Here is a 19,461-nt window from a genome sequence, read left to right as displayed (position 1 = left end):
CTCCCAAGAAAATCAGCAGAAATTGGCACAAGACGTAAGTTTCTTGGAAAGTCGTCATTTCACAAAGCTTGAAATCTGGTAAAATTCATGTGCTTATGTGAGAGTTTGAAAGAATAATATTGTTGGCAATTATTTTTGGCCATTTCTGGTGTGTTGAAATACATTCATCAATGCTTTCTGCAAGTCTCGACAATCAGAATTTTTTTAAAAATCGAATTATTCCTCTGTTACTTTTTAAGGTCTTGCGTTACCTGAACACGTCCTCAAAATTAAGTGAAGACGAGTTTCAGGCTGTATCTGTGCAGAACTACAGCTTGGCGGGAAGTTTTCTTCTGATTTCCTTCCGTGTTGACCTGAAACCCGACTCGTCACTGACCGAATCTGGTCTGGAAAATATTTTCATGGAACTTCTTCCAAGCTCACGTCTTATTGAACCAAACCATAAAGTTATGCCCGAGGGTAAGTATTTCAATAATACTTGTTACGTAGAACTCTGAGCCCTACTTTGATATTGATTTTATATAATCAATTTGAATAAATTGTATTGATAATTTTGTTGTGTATTTTGCCTCAGTGTGTAATTTTGCTGTTAGTTGATTTGAAATGAAATAAAGAGGGATGAGAAGAGGGAGACAAAGATCAACCAGTCTCTTTTTCTTATCACTAAAATGTCTAGTGTCTTACATATTTTTTTTCTTTGACTTCTCGGGTTTTTTTCTTTGTCTTATTCTTCTGTGTACTAAACGTCATATTCTTCCTCCTCTTCACCTCTCCTTCGTCATCATCATCATCATTGTTATCAAAATCACCACCACCGTTATAATCATCACCATCATCATCATAATCACCACCACCATTATCATCACCACAACCATTATCATGAGATCATCACTATCTTATCATTAACAACTTCAACTTCTCCTTCTTTTACAGATATCAACGAATGTGAGCTATCTACGGATGTGTGTAGTAACGGTAACTGTACAAATACAGACGGTAGCTATTTTTGTACCTGTTCTGAAGGTTTCCAACTCGGAAACGGGAATGCTTCTTGCATAGGTAGGTAAAGAGTAACCAGATATGTATCCTTACAAACCATGAATAATAATAATAACAAAAATAAAGGGTATTTATATTGCACACATATCCACCTTGTTAGGTGCTCAAGGCACTCCTATATTACCCGGGTAAGCTAGGCGTTCATAGTGCACACAGCTTTTTGAGGAATTACTTCCTACCGGTACCCATTTACCTCACCTGGGTTGAGTGCAGCACACTGTGGATCAGTTTCTTGCTGAAGGAAATTACGCCATGGCTGGGATTTGAACCCACGACCCTCTGTCTTAAAGTCATAAGACTAATCCACTGGGCCACAACGCTCCACGCTAGAATACCCTCAAGAATAAAAGCAACAACTTAAAATTGAAATAATCTGAACCATATGGCCATAACGGTGGAATATTCTTAAAGGGGAAGTTCACCCTGAAGAAAAGTTTATTGTAAAAATAGCAGTAAAAATAACAAATATTGGTGAAGGTTTGAGGAAATGTGTCACAAATCCAAAACTTTGAATTCCAATAACTTACATAATCTTTAACGAATTTTCCTCAAACCTTCACCAATATTTTTTATTATTTTTTCTGCTTTTTTTGCAACAAACTTTTCTTCAGAGTGAACTTCCCCTTTAAAATAAATCAGTTTCACTCTCAGCATGTTAGGTTTGTCTATTTATTGTAGAGTGCATTAAAAATTAATAATTTCTGCCATTATACATCATTGCAGTCTGGTCTTTTCCTAGTTATGGCAGAAAGTATTGTCAGTCAAATGTTCATTTAAATTAATGATAATGGAATGTATACATAGCTTGTATCAATTTTGAGATGTGCCCACATTATCAACCTAGCTTTAGCCCAGCTGCCGTCCCCCAAATCTCCTTTTTACACTCTATAGTTGTATCTTGTTTCGTTATCCTTTTTTAAATACTTCTACCCTTTCTATTTTCTCCTGTTCATTCTCCTCTTTTCACTCCTATATATCTAAATGGCAACCCCCTGTTCCCCTCCCCCACGATGGTACCGGTCTGACCATAATTCTTCCAACCATATCAACCATATCGTTAACCAGTATTTATACAGCTGTACTGGAAATACTTTAACTTCTGCTGCAACTACTACTCAGGCTTGTCTTCACTTTTTTAATTAATGGTACAATCTTTTTCTTGATTTTTTTTGTTGTTTTAGATATCAATGAGTGTCTCGGGAATCATGAATGCAACCAAACTTGTATCAACTCACGTGGGAATTACTCGTGTTCTTGCAATCCTGGATTTGAGCTTGATGATGATGGTTTTACATGCAGTGGTATGATGTCATTCACATCACAAGATCCATTGAGATCCGATTTTTAAAGATATTGGAATAACAATCTATATAAACATTCCAACTTAAGAGATCAAAGCTCCCAAAAGTGGTTAAAATACAATTGGAAGCCCAGTCTGTTTTTTTTAATGCCAACACAGCAAGTTTACTGCAATTAGAGCAATTTGATTTTTCTCCTTAAACCATTTATACTATTTGAATGAATTACCAAGTTTAAAAACCCTGTGTGAAAACAATTCTGCCTTTTGAATTGGTCTATCATTAATCCACGTTTAGAATACTGGACACTTTCATTACAAATTGAATGATTGAAATCCATCTTTTTTTTGTAAAGAAAAAAAAAAGTTTTTGTGTTTCTTTCTTATCGTAGATACCAATGAATGTAATGCAACAGACGCGTGTAGTAATGGGAACTGTACAAATACATATGGTAGCTACTATTGCACTTGTGATGACGGTTTCACTGGAACTGGAAATGACTCTTGTATAGGTAAGGATTTTCTTTGAAATACTAAATGTTTTTCAACTTGTACTTCTACTACTATTACTACTTCTTCTACTAATACTTTTTCTATTACTTCCACTACTTATATTATTAGTAGTAGTACTTCTACTACAACTGCTTATTCTACTATTAATATAATACAGGGGCAGCGGAAAGGTTTTCAAAGTGTGGGGGCTGACCATGCAAAAATCACAATCTTATGGTCATTTTTACGTTTTTGTACACAGTTTTGGAAAAAATTGGGTTGGGGCTGAAGCCCCCTCCCCGCTTCCGCTGCCCCGTAAGACTGCTACTGGTTTTAAAAGTACTGCACGATTTACATGCTATTTTCAACTTGTTCTGTCTAGTTCTCTATCATCTTCCTCTTTAAAGTCTTATTTCTTTGTCTTCTTGTTCTCGTTGGTGATTGTTATTTGCCTTTTTTCCTTCTTTTTTCTTTTGCTTATTCCCTCTTTTCCCCTTTTCTCCATTTCTTCTTCCTCTTCTTATTCTTTTTTCTTTGCTTCTTTTTCTTTTTTTTCTTCTTTTTCATCTTCTTCTTCACCTGCTTCTTTTCCTTCTTCTTCTTCTTCGTTCTTCTTTGTCTTCTTCTCCTTTTACTTGTTTTTCTTCCCTGCCAAATGACCTTATTCTGCATTGCTCATTCATTTCCCTTCCTCTTTGACTCTAACGATTTCAGGTTTTCATTTTTACTTATGTAGAAATCGATGAGTGTGAATCGAATCCTTGCCAAAATGGAGCGACTTGCATAGACTGGGTCAACATGTATAGCTGTACCTGCGCACCTGGTTATACTGGAACTAATTGCTCAATGGGTAATTTGACCAAAAATAAGTAGTAGGGCAATCTTGATATCAGCTTGAGGGACGAGAGGGATCTCACCTTCATCATTCAAATTAAAACAAGGATGTGGTAATTAGTAAGACTATCTTTCTTCTTAGCCAGATACACTTTCTTGATTTTCAATCAGGATTACGATCGAGCACCTCAATGTGTTTCAAAAAGAAAACCAGATCATCATGAAATTCATTGCTTTGATATATCATGGTTATATATTAGAGATAACTGATATATATTATGTGAGAAAGACCAAGTTTAATTAAGAATAGAGCAATGTAATTATTGATTTGTGTGCATCAAAATGATTTCACTTTTGTATTAGGAAATAGCTTGGAATACTTTAAAGTGAAATGTCAGATATAAACGTCAATAATCAATAAGTTCATCAGATCATTTTAGTGTTAAATCCGGGTATGTAGTGCACCGTTGATTATGCTACTGTATATTGATTGTGCTACTGTATAATTATAGATGTGATATTCTTTTATAATTATTTCCATTGTCCACAACTTGATGTTCTGTTGGTATATTAAACAGCAACCAGACTTCTTCCAGAAATGTAGGGTTATTGTATATTCTATCAAATGGGTCCTCTTTTCATTGTTTACTTCTCTTTCTAATTCAAGACCTTCCGTAGGATATGACCTGTTCCAAGCAAGCTTGCCTTCTGTATCGTTTCAAAGGACACCTCGACTCCTAGAACAGCCAGAAAGCTTCTGTGTCTTGTTGTCACAGTTCCTAAGGCTCTGATGACTATTGGTACCACCTTCGTCTTCACCTTCCATATCCTTCTCAGCTCCCATGCCAGATCGTTATACTTCTGTATCTTTTCCGCCTCTTTATGCCAACCTCTGCAGTCTCCTGGCATCGCAATATCTATGATGAGACATTCCTTATCCTTCTTCTTTAAGCGAGCGATATCTGGTCGTCTAGCTTCAATGACCTTGTCTGTCTGGATATTAAAATCCCATAAGAGTTTTACATCATTTTCTCTACTACAGGCTCTGCCCGATGTTCGTACCATTTTTCTGCATGGGATAAATGGTACTTCTTGGTCAGACCCCAATGAACTGCAGCTGCAACTCTGCCGTGCCTTCCTTTGTACTCAGCCTGTGCCATTTTGCTGCATTCACTCACCAGATGGGATATCGTTTCGTCATTGTCATGACACATTCTACATGAGGGAGATTTAAGCTCCTTTTCAACTCTGGCTCTTCGGTAATTTGTTCTGAAATGAACTAAGCCTGCTAAATTTAGTAATAATAATAATAAGTATTATCATTGTTATTATTGTTCTTGTTGTTTTGTATTTACAAATTTACATCTTGTGATTTCTATTTTTTTAAAGAAATAACCACGCCCACAACCACCACCGCCCCCACCACAGAGGGCCAACCACCTACAAGTGCCATACAACCCAGCACAACTATTACAGAAGATACTAGGCCTACTGATTTGACTAGTTCTTCAACTGGTATGTTCAGAAGTAAAATGAAACTACTGTCAACACATTTTGTATTTATGTTTCTGCCCATAAAAAGTAAAAATGTCTACTTGGATATAAAAGTCAATGATCAATAGTTCAATGAAATTATCTTGGAGTAAAAGTCCGGGTAAATATATAATGCACCATGGAATAGGCTATTACATAATATATTCAATAACAATTATTATTGCGGGCCATGGGAATGTTTTTTGTTACCAGGAGCACTGATGTAAATTTTGCAAGTAGACCCCCCCCCCCCCAGAAGGGTTTTACTGCAAAATGAAGGTCAGTTTGGTTACATTTCTCCATTTTATTCACACCTTCCATAATTCCAGGGGCATTGCTGCCTATGGAGAATAATACATACAGCATACATACAGCAACCCCCCACCCCGGAAATCTTGTGGATGCTTCCCAGGGCCATGTACTATTGTTATTAATGTTCTTTCTTTCTTCTTCTTCTTCTTCTTCTTCTCCTCCTTCTTCTTCTCCTTCTTCTTCTATTATTATTATTATTATTAATATTAGATATTTACTGTAACAAATTGACATCTAATTCGGCTTGCAATTTCTATTTTATTTTTAAAGAAATAACTACGCCCATTGCTGCCACCAACACAGAGGGCAAACCACCTACAACTACCACACAACCCAGTACAATTATTACAGAAGATACTAGTCCTACTGATTTAACTACTTCTGATTCTACCACTCTTCCAACAACGATCCCTTCAGCTGGTATGTTTAGAAGGAAAATGAATCAAGAAAACTTGTGTCAACACATTTTGTATTTTATGTTTATGCCTGTAAAAAGCTTTTTTAAAATGTCTACTGAGATGTAAACTTCAATGATCAATGATTCAATCAAATCATTTTTGGAGTTAAAGTCCCGGTAATGTATAGTGCCCCTGGAGGATGCCACGTAATGTCGTTACTTTATTATTATTATTATTATCATTGTTGTTGTTTTGTATTTACAAACTAACGTCTTGTGATTTCTATTTTTTTAAAAGAAATAACCACGCCCACAACCACCACCGCCCCCACCACAGAGGGCCAAACACCTACAAGTGCCATACAACCCAGCACAACTATTACAGAAGATACTAGGCCTACTGATTTGACTAGTTCTTCAACTGGTATGTTCAGAAGTAAAATGAAACTACTGTCAACACATTTTGTATTTATGTTTCTGCCCATAAAAAGTAAAAATGTCTACTTGGATATAAAATTCAATGATCAATAATTCAATGAAATTATCTTGGAGTAAAAGTCCGGGTAAATATATATTGCACCATGGAATAGGCTATTACATAATATATTCAATTACAATTATTATTGCGGGCCATGGAATGTTTTTTGTTACCAGGAGAACTGATGTAAATTTTGCAAATAGAGCCCCCCCCCCCAGAAGGGTTTTACTGCAAAATGAAAATCAGTTTGGTTACATTTCTCCATTTTATTCACACCTTCCATAATTCCAGGGGGGGTTGCTGCCTATGGAGAATAATACATACAGCATACATACAGCACCCCCCCCCCCGGAAATCTTGTGGATGCTTCCCAGGGCCATGTACTATTGTTATTAATGTTCTTTCTTTCTTCTTCTTCTTCTTCTCCTCCTCCTTCTTCTTCTCCTTCTTCTATTATTATCATTATTATTAATATTAGATATTTACTGTAACAAATTGACATCTAATTCGGCTTGCAATTTCTATTTTATTTTTAAAGAAATAACTACGCCCATTGCTGCCACCAACACAGAGGGCAAACCACCTACAACTACCACACAACCCAGTACAATTATTACAGAAGATACTAGTCCTACTGATTTAACTACTTCTGATTCTACCACTCTTCCAACAAGGATCCCTTCAACTGGTATGTTTAAAAGGAAAATGAATCAAGAAAACTTGTGTCAACACATTTTGTATTTTATATTTACATCAATAACTGGGATATACCCATTTGATTTGCTAGTTCATTACGATGAACCTGCGTGCCGAATATAGAGTACACAATTTTTCCTGCGCGCGCGCTGCATCTCCCTACCAACGCACTATCCCAAGATCGTCGCGCAATTTGGCGTCCATTTCCTCTTTTACTTTCGCCTGCGGTCGAGTGCAGTCGCAAGCTAAGTACACTCTCAAAATTGCATTTCTGTTTTCCGTTTGGATACTTTATTGTGCAATTCTTCCCTTATTTCAATCTTATTTTCTCTCATCTAAGATTGTTATAGGATTATCACGTCGCGCGGAGCTTCCGTGATATTATTTTAACGTTTCTTGTCCCTCTTCGTGAGTTTGTTTTTTAAAGATACGTTTCTCACAGGCGGGTTGTCTTCACCTCTCCGCCCCATAGCTCTGCGCCTTCCTGCTCGGGCGTTGTCTTCGCTCCTTTTTAATCCTTTTAATTCTTTTTATTCACTGACTTCTTCGTTTATACGACTCGTCGTGAATTTAATTGATTTATTTCTCCACGGATAGGTTCTGTAGGACGTTAGGAGCGTCGTATTCCAGCCTCGTTTCAAGTTCTTTGTCTCTTGTTTCGAGTTACTTGATTGTTCTTTTGTTTCAATCAATCCTTTGCTCTTGTATTTATTAATTGAATTAATTGGTTAATTGATTAATTAATTAATTGATTGATTCTTTTAATTCTTGACTTGCTCCTTTGCCTCGATTCAAGTTCTTTGTTTCTTGTTTCGAGTTAGTTGATTGTTCTTTTGTTTCAATCAATCCTTTGTTCTTGTGTTTATTAATTGATTAATTATTCAATTAATTATAAAAAAAAAAAAAAAAATATATTTTCTTTCCTTCACAAGAATACTTAGAATTTTTTTTTTAGGAAGCCGTCTCCTGTCAGCGTTCGTCGCCTTTGACTCGGCCTTCCTTCTCGGGAAAGCTATCTTTGTTTTTCCCCCCTTCCTTTTCAAGTCAGCTACCGGTCTCTGGACTTATAATTTTTTTTTTTCTTAAACTTCTTGTTTATAAAAAAAAAAAAAAAAAAAAGGGAATCTTGCTCCCCTTTTTTCCTTAGCTGATCCTCACCTCAAGAAAAATTATTTTTTTTCTTTTGAACAGGTGGACACAACAAAACAACAACAACAAAAAAAAAGAAAACTTAGTGTTTTCTTCTTTTTAGATGCTTCCCCCCTTCCTTCTTTTCAGAATTTTGGCGGAAGCAGATTCTTGTTGTGATAATCAAATAATTAATTTTTCTAACGGACTTCAGGGACAGTGTCTCTTAATAATTCTCAATTATTACTGTTTCCTTTGTTCTGGGATTTTACCTTGTATCATCCTTGTGAGATCCGTTTTTGACTCTCAAAAGTCCGCTTTTTGAGGTCCTTGTCTTCTGGGTTGGGGTTTGTTACCCCCCTACCCCCTTTGCTTCTCTGTTTTTCTATCTTACTACTAGATCACCCTACAGCAATAATGAGCCTTTCGGACTCTCTTTCTGAAGAGCCTCAGGCGGCTGCTGTTTCGGGGCCCGACACCGGGGTCTTATCCCCCACCACAGGTAGTATAGATAGCGAGAACAGAGTCAGAGCCCCGTGGGCTCTCAAAGGGGTGGAACCGTGGACGCGCGTTCACGTGCCCCGCTTAATAAGGGTGGAACCGTGGATTTGCGACCACGTGCCCGCACGGTGATGGCCAAGGCTTCCGTCCCGGAACCTGAACCTTATTGGGGAGCGTCGCACTAGTACAGAAAACGGCGACTCCTCTAGGGCTGTCAGACCCACCGGCCATCGGGTCACCTAAAGTCCGGGGGGAGAGCACGGGTCTCTCCACCCGGCAAAGACTAGGCTCGATGCCGTGTAAGACCCCTCTAGGGAGCGTCGGCAAAGGGCTACCAGCCCCTAGTCGGAAGAGGCACCTGAGTCCGACCGTGTCGGACTCTCAATTCAATCTGACGCCGTCAGATTCGGCCGACGCCTCCTCTCGCTCGGCTAGCTCTCCCCGTGGGAGAGCTAAGGAGAGGAAGACAGGCGCAGCCCAGCCTCTTGTCCCTTCTTCCGCTCCGGCGCCGGAGCAACCGAAGAAGAAGAAAAGAAGAAGAGGAGAACCACAGACGTAAGCCCCGCTCCGTCGGGCGGTCTGTCCTCTGATTCTTTTGATGGCCAGGCCTCTCAGCTTCTCAAGCTAATCTAGAGTGCCCTCCAGCACTGCGGGTTTTTACCCCCAGGCTTACCTGCTTCAGCCGACGGTACTACCAACCGAGCGGATCAAGCAGACACCGGCCATCCAACACACCTCGGAGAGTCACCGGCAATATCATGTTTCGCCGGCTCACGCACCTGCAAGGGAAATTCCCGCTAATACACAGGTGCTATCGACATACGGGCGTCGCCCGCCATTATGTCACCAGACTCCCGATCATTATACCCTCTTCTGCCCCCCGGCGGGGGCCGCATAGAAGAGGAAGAAGAAGAAATTCTAGGTCGCTAACCCCGCTGTGCGGGTAGACCTTCCCTTCTGATTCTTGTGCCGACGGCCAGGCGTCGTAACTTCATGTTACAACAGAACGCCCTCGAGCACCACGGATCTTCATCCTAATGCTCTCTGTCAGCTAAAACCGCCGTGTCGAGCACCAGGCAGGTCAAGCAGACAGTCGCCGTCTCGCACCTCGGAGAGTCACCGGCAATATGATTCGCCGGCCCACGCACCTGCAAGGGAAATCCCCGCTAATACACAGGTGCTATCGACATACGGGCGTCGCCCGCCACTATGTCGCCAGACTCCCGATGATTGTTCCCTCTTCTGCCCCCCGGCGGGGGCCGCACAGAAGAGGAATAACAAGAAGAAAGTCTAGGTCGCTAATCCCACTTTGCGGGCAGACCTTTCTGATTCTTGTGCCGATGGCCATGCGTCGTAACTTCATGTTACAACAGAACGCCCTCGAGCATCACGGATCTTTATCCTCATGCTCCCTGTCAGCTAAAACCGCCGTGTCGAGCACCGGGCAGGTTAAGCAGACATTCGCCATCTTGCACCTCGGAGAGTCACCGGCGATTTCATGATTCGCCGGCTCACGCACCTGCAAGGGAAATCCCCGCTAATACACAGGTATTATCGACATACGGGCATCGCCCTCCATTATGTCACCAGACTCCCGATATTTGTGGGTCAGGCGTCGCACATACTCCCATGAGCAGTGCGGGTAATTCACCCACGCTTCATATCAGCTTCAGCCGCCTAGTGCTTAGCAAGGCGGCTCAAGCAATCACCTGTCCTCTCACACCGGGCATTTATTGAAACGCTGTTCACCTACACGGTGACCCCCGTTTCTATGCAGGTGCTTCCGACATACGGCTTTCAAGCATCAATATGTCGGCAAGCTCTCGGTGACCGACGGCTGGACTTTGCATCCGTTCAGGCTGCATCTATGCGTCCCCGAGCATTACGGGTTCTTATCCTCGTGTTCTCCGTCATTATAAGACCGCCGCGGTCTTATTGCTGGCGTCGGGTATTGAGCGGATTGAGACTTCTCTCGCCAACCCGCACTCCGGGGAGCCATCGGCGAGTTACCTGCATGGGTATTCCCCTTTTTATGCAGGTACTCCCGAATTCGCCCTCTACGTCAAGCCCACGTACGGCGACGACTCCTTCAGCGGTAACTCTCTCCATTCTACCCCCTAAGCGGGCCCGTAGATTGGAGGTAAGAATCTCTTACATACCGCATGCCGCACTTCTCTCGTGAGAATGTTTGGCTGCTTTGAGGGGGCAACCTATCACGTCCGCGGTCCGTCCGCCCAGGCGACGGGACCGTCGGTTTCTGGCCTGAACCTCACTTTCTATTCGAAAGTAAGGGTGCCCTGTCTTACTTAGCTCCTACCCTTGCAAGGCCAGAGTCAGGGCTAGTACAGACACCCGTCCTCCAGCGATCGCCGCTGAAGAGAGGGCGACTCCGATATGAGCACCATCACCGCTCAGCGGTATGTCTCACTACCTCATAGCTCTCCGAACTTATGAGTATGTATATCGGATCTGAATGTCACGGCGATTTAAAGTTCTCCTGTGCTTAGTAATCGCTACGCCTTCACCACCCGGTGCATTATGGTTATGTTAACCTATTGTCTCGTATTCGGGCGGCTCGTTCGAGCCCTGCCCGAGCTGCCATCACCGGTCGTCCAGCCGGACACCGCCGAAAGCACCCGCACCGAATACCTGGAGGGAATCAGCTTTTCATATGCTAGATATCCCTCCTGTTGACATTCACAGCTGTTCCCCGAGTCCTTCCCGGTCGGGTAAGCATCATCTCGGAGGAAAGAAACCGCCGTACATCTCATGAGATTATTGGCTATGTACGTGCGTTCAAGCTTGTTTAAAGCCCCAGACTTCTCTGTCGGCATTCTATGCCTATTTTCTGGGCACACCCACCGTACCGGGTCGGCGAGTTTACACCAAACAGTACGCCTTCAGACCATCGGTCGAGCTCTAACAGTCTATGTTATAGACTGCTCTCTATGTGGGTCAAGCTTGCGGGCGTCTCCGCCGTTTCCTCCTTGTGTGGAGTGGTCTACGGTGGATGTCTTACCGTGCCCATTTGTCGAATCGTCTTCTTATTTAGAAGCTTTTTCACTCGGCACACTCGAGTCGCCTCGCATGCTGCTTTCATCCTCCCTCCATGCAATGCATGTGGCCATGGTCACCGCACGACCGAGGATGATGTAACCGTGGATGCATGTATGCTTATGCCTACCTAACCACAATCACTACGACCCGCTTTTTCTCGGGCCGACTGCGGATGAGTCTCTCCATGTAAGTGATTTACTTCACTGGAGTTCTTCTTTTAGAAACTTAGATGCTCATCCCCCACTGCTTAGGGCGTCATTTTTGCCGCCCCCCCGCAGCTTTTTGGAACTCCTTATTCTCCGATATCGGACTGTTCCACGCTGCCGCAACCGGCGCCGGCGGTGCTTGCTCTTACGATCACCTGAGAGACCAGGCCTTGTGGCTGTTTTCATAAACAACTGGTTCTCACCGCAGACTGATGGAAATTTTTGTGTTTATTTTCCTCAAGTCTCCCTCCTCCTTCGCTTGTTTCTTCAAGCGAGGACATCGACACTCTTAGCCAGTTTCCGTCCCTAACTTGATAGGACAGGGCCGTTGCTACCTCATTCGATTCCGTTGGGAACGTACTGTTGAGGTATCATATCTGGCGATGTCTGTTCGTTAGAACATCTCTTGATTGTCGCCTTCACGTAGGATCATGACAGAGACTTTTCGCCAGCTCCCTCTGGCGTACACTTGCTGCTGCTAGGGATTCCCCCGCCCGGCGGTCATCCATCGCAGCCTAGCCTCACGGGCTCTCTCGGCAATGGTGGCTTGAGCCAAGCCACCTCTTCCACCGCGGGCACTGCACCCTCAGATGGGTGCTTCGATCAGTACGGGAGAAAGGGGATCCTGAGTTCTCTCTCGATCACTCGGTCTATCACACTTTTGTCGTGATGTGTACCGCGCTGTTTCTCTGACACGCCCGGTTGAGCTATTTTAACCAGACTGCTTTATTCTACATAGGCAGCAGGTCCGCGGTATTTCTTGTTAAAAGGATGGCACTCAGTCGCTTTCTCGACCCTTGACTGCCTTACGAGTGGTTTTCTTCTTAAATCCCTACTCTCCGTCGTTCCTAGTCCCCTTCGGACCGCTAGTAACTTTCTGCCACAGCTCTCTATCAGAATTCTGCAGATGTTCTGCCCTCACGCATTTGAGACGGATATCGAATTCTGGGCGCTTTCTCCCACGCGGAGGCTTCTGAGATCTCTCGCCTTCTCAGATTGTTCGATGGATCACTTACTGAGCCTTAAAGCTACAGTTTTCCGATCACGATTCTTGTTGAAAATTTCAACAAATTCCGAATTTTACGCTCTAGTCAGCTGGTGATGTTGTTCTCCTGACACTAGGCCGAGGGCCCATGATACTTAGTATCATTCTTCTTGGGCTCTTTCTTGGAATCGTCGTTCACGACTTCTCGAGGTCCGTCTATTGACGCCCCTCTTTCCTTCACTCCTTGCTCTTAAGGACTTCTTCACATGAGGCTTTATCGCCTCCCCTGTCCGTAAGGCAACGGCCTTTGTGTCTTCATCTCCCTATTTTAACGCACTTCTTAGTCTAGACATGCCTCCCTTCACGTTGAATCCGTGTTGGTCTAGCAAATCAAATGGGTATATCCCAGTTATTGATGTAAATTATGAAAATACTTACCATGATTCTTATTTACGAGATAACTGGATATACCCATTTGAACCCTCCCTCCTACCCCTCGCCTTGTGTGACAACATGTCTTGCCCGCAGGCTCATGAGAGGAAATGGACGCCAAATTGCGCGACGATCTTGGGATAGTGCGTTGGTAGGGAGATGCAGCGCACGCGCAGGAAAAATTGTGTACTCTATATTCGGCACGCAGGTTCATCGTAATGAACTAGCAAATCAAATGGGTATATCCAGTTATCTCGTAAATAAGAAAATCATGGTAAGTATTTTCATAGTTTGTATTTTATGTTTATGCCTGTAAAAAGCTTTTTTAAAATGTCTACTGAGATGTAAACTTCAATGATCAATGATTCAATCAAATCATTTTTGGAGTTAAAGTCCCGGTAATGTATAGTGCCCCTGGAGGATGCCACGTAATGTCGTTACTTTATTATTATTATTATTATCATTGTTGTTGTTTTGTATTTACAAAATAACGTCTTGTAATTTCTATTTTTTATAAGAAATAACCACGCCAACAACCACCACCACCACAGAGGGCACTCCATTTACAACTACCATACAACCCGGCGCAACTCTCACAGAAGATACTAGTCCTACTGATTTGACTAGTTCTGATTCTACCACTCATCCAACAACAATCACTTCAACTGGTATGTTCAAAAGTGAAATGAAACTAGTGTCAACATATTTTGTATCTATGTTTCTGCCCATAAAAAGTAGAAATGTCTACTCGGATATAAACGTCAATGATCAATAATTCAATGAAATTATTTTGGAGTTAAAGTCCAAGTGATATACATGTAGACCCCTCAAAAGAAGATTGGAAATCTGTGTTTGGCCATTAATTTTATCCAACTCCCAATTTTACACAATGCATATTTGATATCATTCAGAAGATCATTTAATTTTCTTTAAAATGTTATGATCATGCCATTACGGAAAGAGCAGGGTTCAAAAGTGTTGGATGAGGTCTGAATTGAAAAGCTGCAAACCGAGCAGAAAGAGTCATGAAGGGTCAATACAGAACATGATTCTCTTGTCTGTGTCCATGGTAGTCTAGTGTAGTGATGGTTCTGCGAGTCGTGGTTTGAAATACCCATGCATGTTTATTTGTTATGTGTTTGCTTGTGCAGAGGTGTGTTTTATTTCATGTAAATGTTGATGTTAAGGTGCATGAAAATAATTAAAAGAAACCGCTGAGAAACTCACCCATCAACACTGAAAAAAGAACATTGACTTTTAATATTGTGTCATTTTGCAACTTTTGAATTTTGACCTTGCCCCCCACATTTCAAGGCACTGCACCTCTATGTGAACCATAATCATATCATGTAGGGTATCATTAAAAAAAAAATTAAATGATCTATTCATTGATATCGATTACACATTGATATTTACTAAAAATTGATGAGGAATTATTGATTAAAGTCTTAAGAAACCGCTAAGAAACTCACTCATCACCATGGAAAAAAGAACAGTGACTTTCAATGGTGTGTCATTTTGCAACTTTTGAATTTTAACTTGCCCCACATTTCAAGGCACTGCACCTCCATGTGAACGATAATCATATCATGAAGGGTATCATTTTCAAGAGAATTAACTGTTCTATTCATTGATATCAATTAGACATTGATATATACTAAACACCGAGAAGGGATTATCGATTAAAGTCAGATTTCCAAACTTTTTGAGGAGTTTATAATGCACCATGTTATAGTCTATTACAGAATATTATATTTTATTACAATTTTTATTTGCGGGCCATGGGAATGAATTTTTTTACTCGGAGTGCTCATGGAAATTTTACAAGAAGAGCCCCCCCCCCCAAAAAAAAGGGGGGGTTGTCACCCCTAAATGAAGGTTATTTGATGAAGAAGGGTTTTACTGCAAAATGAAGGTAATTTTGGTTACATTTCTCCATTTTGTCACACCTTCCAGAATTCCAAGGGGTGCTGCCTATGGAGAATAAAACATGCCAAAATCCCCCCCCCCCACCCACCCTCGAAAATTTTGTGTGTGCTTCAGCATTTCCGCTTCCCATGGCCATGGATTATTATTATGATTAATGTTCTTTCTTCTTCTCCTCCTTCTTCTCCTTCTATTATTATTATTGTATGATATTTATTGTACCAAAATGACATCTTATTCAACTTGCAATTTCTATTCTTTTTCTAAAGAAATAACTACACCCACTGCTGCCACCAACACAGAGAGCACACCACCTACAACTACCAAAAAACCCAGTACTGCAGAAGATACTAGTCCTACTGATTTAACTACTTCTGATTCATCCACTCTTCCAACAACGATCACCTCAACTGGTATGTTCAGAAGGAAAATGAATTAAGAAAACTTGTGTCAACACATTTTGCATTTTATGTTTGTATTTTGTGTATATGTCCATAAAAAGTTTTTTTAATTGTCTACTGAGATGTAAACATCAATGATTCAATAAAATCCTTTTGGAGTTAAATTCTGGGTAATGTATAGGGCCCCTTTGAGGATGCCACTTAATATTGTTACTTTATTATTATTATTATTGTTATTATTATCATTACTATCATTATTGTTATTATTATTATCATTATTGCTATTATCATTATTGCTATTATTATTTTTACAGATTTACAATAATAGATAAAAGCTACTGTAATCATGCATTCTGATTAGCTGATAGTAATTTTGTTAAAACAATTCTTCATGAATCGGGACCCAGAAGTGAAATATGAATAAGAAATAGAGCAAACTAATGTCAACAAATTTTGTATTTGATATTTTACCTATGAATTACCTCAATAAATATCCTGAATTTAAATTCATTTATTTATCTAAGTAACCAGTGCACCAGAACTCATTCCACTGCAGTGGCATGAGTTCTACTCTCTTACAGTATATAACATTTTTGTTCTTTTTATGTTGTCATGGTAACCAGTTTATTACCATTCACTTCCACCGATTTTCAGGATACTTATGACATAGATACACATTGATAACAAGATATTCTTTACATGAAATTACAACTACTAAAGTGGAAATCTAGTGTCTCTGTTTTAACAAAATAAAGGTTACATGAACTTTAAAGATAGTAATACTAACCATGTTTGAAATTACGAAAAGAAAATTATTATTTAATGGTCGTGTTCAACACACTTATATCGAATTTTCACTTGAATTGTTCAGGGGTCCATGGTATCTGGTATTTAATAAAAAAAACATAATCATAACTATTTACTCTCTAGAACACTCTAAAACAAAAAGTTACTCGTGATCAGTACGAAATGGTCACACAGGAAGAAGGTATTTACATGTTACATTGCTATCTATTTCTCATTAGAAACGTTTGTGAGCATCATAAGGATTGAAATCACAGCCAACAGACGAAATGGTGTACTGCTTGTATTCACAGAAGAACTTAATGATCGGTCTACGGACGCTTTTAAGGCTTTGGAAGATGTCTTTTGTGGTGCGGTAAGGAAGTCCACTTATTTATGTTTGAATGCTTTAATTCGCTTCAAGTGGTGAGATTATGTTAAATCAGAATAAATTAGATGAGATTAGATTCTACTTTATATGAATTAATCAGATTTTTAGTATTTGTCTGTACATCGTATAGGTCTATATGCTTTTTTGAATATGACTGTTGAAAGGCGTAAGCATCGGGACAGCTTTTTAATTCCATTTAGAAGACAGTGAACATTTTGTTGTAACACTTGCTAGATTCTGATTCTCATTCCTCTAACCATCTACTCGCATCTCTATCCCAAATAAACCTTATCATTCACAGGTTTCAACGTATTTGAATGTAAGCTTGAATTCAGCTCAGCTCATCAGTATCACATGTGAGGTAGTCTCTTTCCAAAATGGTAGTGTGATTGGTGATCTTCGAATCGGTCTCGCAGCACCATCTCAGGATTCCGCTGATAGTCTTGCTCAATCAGCCACTGACCTATCACCTGCCAATGAGACATTACCCTTTCTCGACGATTCTCTTTACGTCGAAGAGCTAGCCATAGACAGTAAGTGCACATTCAAAGTAAAACAAAATCTTTATTTTTTGTTAAATAACCCATTATTTGACTAAAAGTATAAAAAGTTGCTTAAATAAAGAAATAACCCTTTAAGGAAATTATATAATGTGTCCAATATGTTACTTCTAGTGCTTTTAATTCTGTATCCCCCCCCAAAAAAAAAAAACTCACATCTTCCCAAACATCTAACTATAACAGACACTTAATACAACAAAAAAACACACAGACAAAATACATGTATTATGTTTTATGGGTATTGAACTATGTATGTTTTACTAGATACCGATAGCCTTTAGATCAATGTGTATATTCTAGCTGGTATTAATCTCTTTGTCATGTTTTACTAGATACCGATGTCATTTAGATCGGTGTATACGATATTACTCGTATTAATTTTTTTGACATGTTTTTCTACATACCGATATATTTTTAATCGGTGTATATACTATTGGTGGTGGTATTATTTTGTTTTCAATATATACATAATAAAAAAAATCATACATGTATCACCAATTATAACAAGACAAAATAAATATTGCAAATAATTATTAAAGGTAACAGTTTTGTCTCACACTTGCTGAAGATTACAAAATAACAAAATCTACTACAGGCTGTGCCCAATGTTCGTGCCATTTTTCTACATGGGGTAAATGGTACTTCTTGGTCAGACCCCAATGAACTGCAGCTGCAACTCTGCCGTGCCTTCCTTTGTACTCAGCCTGTGCCATTTTGCTGCATTCACTCACCAGATGGGATATCGTTTCGTCATTGTCATGACACATTCTACATAATAATAATAATAATAATAATCCGCTTTTATATAGCGCTTAATCCATCGGAACGACGTTTCTAAGCGCTTTACAGATATATTATTACCCCGGTCATCGGATTCAATCAGTCATTCCCGCACACAATGTGTGCACATCCTCCACTCCCTGGGGAGTATTCCAGTCAGTCGCCTGTGAGGCGCACACAATACTGGACAAGCTACAATGACTTTCACATCCTACCGGGTACCCATTTAGCACCTGGGTCGAGAGTGGCAAAGTGTGGATTAACGCCTTGCCAAAGGACGCCAGACCGCGGTGGGATTCGAACACACGACCCTCTGTTTACAAGGCGAGAGTCAGAACCACTACACCATGGCTCCTCCATAAGGGAGATTTATGCTCCTATTCAACTTTGGCTCTTCGGTAATTTGTTCTGAAATGAACTAAAATGAACTAAGCCTGCTAAATTTAGTAATAATAATAATCATTATTGTTATAATTGTTCTTGTTGTTTTGTATTTACAAAGTTACTTCTTGTGATTTCAATTTTTTTAAGAAATGACCACGCCCACAAACACCACCACCCCCACCACAGAGGGCCAACCACCTACAAGTGCCATAAAACCCAGCACAACTATTACGGAAGATACTAGGCCTACTGATTTGACTAGTTCTTCAACTGGTATGTTCAGAAGTAAAATCAAACTAGTGTCAACACATTTTGCATTTATGTTTCCGCCCATAAAAAGTAAAAATGTCTACTTGGATATAGAAGTCAATGATCAATAGTTCAATGAAATTATCTTGGAGTTAAAGCCCGGGTAAATATATAATGCACCATGGAATAGGCTATTACATAATATATTTTTATTACAATTATTAATGCGGGCCATGGGAATGTTTTGTTACCAGGAGAACTGATGTAAATTTTGCAAATAGAGCCCCCCCCCCTCCCCGGGAAGGGTTTTACTGCAAAATGAAGGTCAGTTTGGTTACATTTCTCTATTTTATTCACACCTTCCATAATTCCAGGGGCATTGCTGCCTATGGAGAATAGTACATACAGCATACATACAGCACCCCCCCCCCCCCGGAAATCTTAGTGCTTCCCAGGGCCATGTACTATTATTATTAATGTTCTTTCTTCTTCTTTTTCTTCTCCTCCTTCTTCTCCTTCTTTTATTATTATCATCATATGATATTTATTGTAACAAAATGGCATTAATTCGGCTTGCAAT

General features: G+C 40.3%; 1 protein-coding gene and 1 long non-coding RNA gene across 2 annotated transcripts; both read left to right on the top strand.

Annotated features, from left to right (window-relative positions):
* On the top strand, positions 1-15,772 carry LOC121422028 (latent-transforming growth factor beta-binding protein 2-like). The gene is made up of 10 exons (XM_041616829.1): positions 1-34; positions 240-459; positions 934-1,059; positions 2,241-2,360; positions 2,749-2,868; positions 3,585-3,698; positions 5,072-5,197; positions 5,798-5,947; positions 13,926-14,075; positions 15,603-15,772. The coding sequence occupies exons 2-10, from the start codon at positions 402-404 to the stop codon at positions 15,770-15,772; spliced, it is 1,134 nt and encodes a 377-aa protein (XP_041472763.1). The 5' UTR covers positions 1-34; positions 240-401.
* A 1,005-nt stretch (positions 15,773-16,777) lies between these two features.
* LOC121420961 lies at positions 16,778-18,798 on the top strand. Its single transcript, XR_005970909.1, has 3 exons — positions 16,778-16,893; positions 17,210-17,441; positions 18,780-18,798. It is a non-coding gene; the product is annotated as an uncharacterized LOC121420961 (long non-coding RNA).
* The last annotated feature ends 663 nt before the right edge of the window (positions 18,799-19,461 follow it).

This window comes from Lytechinus variegatus, chromosome 9 (assembly GCF_018143015.1).
Source record: "Lytechinus variegatus isolate NC3 chromosome 9, Lvar_3.0, whole genome shotgun sequence".
In the NCBI taxonomy this organism is placed as follows: Eukaryota; Metazoa; Echinodermata; class Echinoidea; order Temnopleuroida; family Toxopneustidae; genus Lytechinus; species Lytechinus variegatus.
This window is presented reverse-complemented; position numbering and strand designations above follow the sequence as displayed.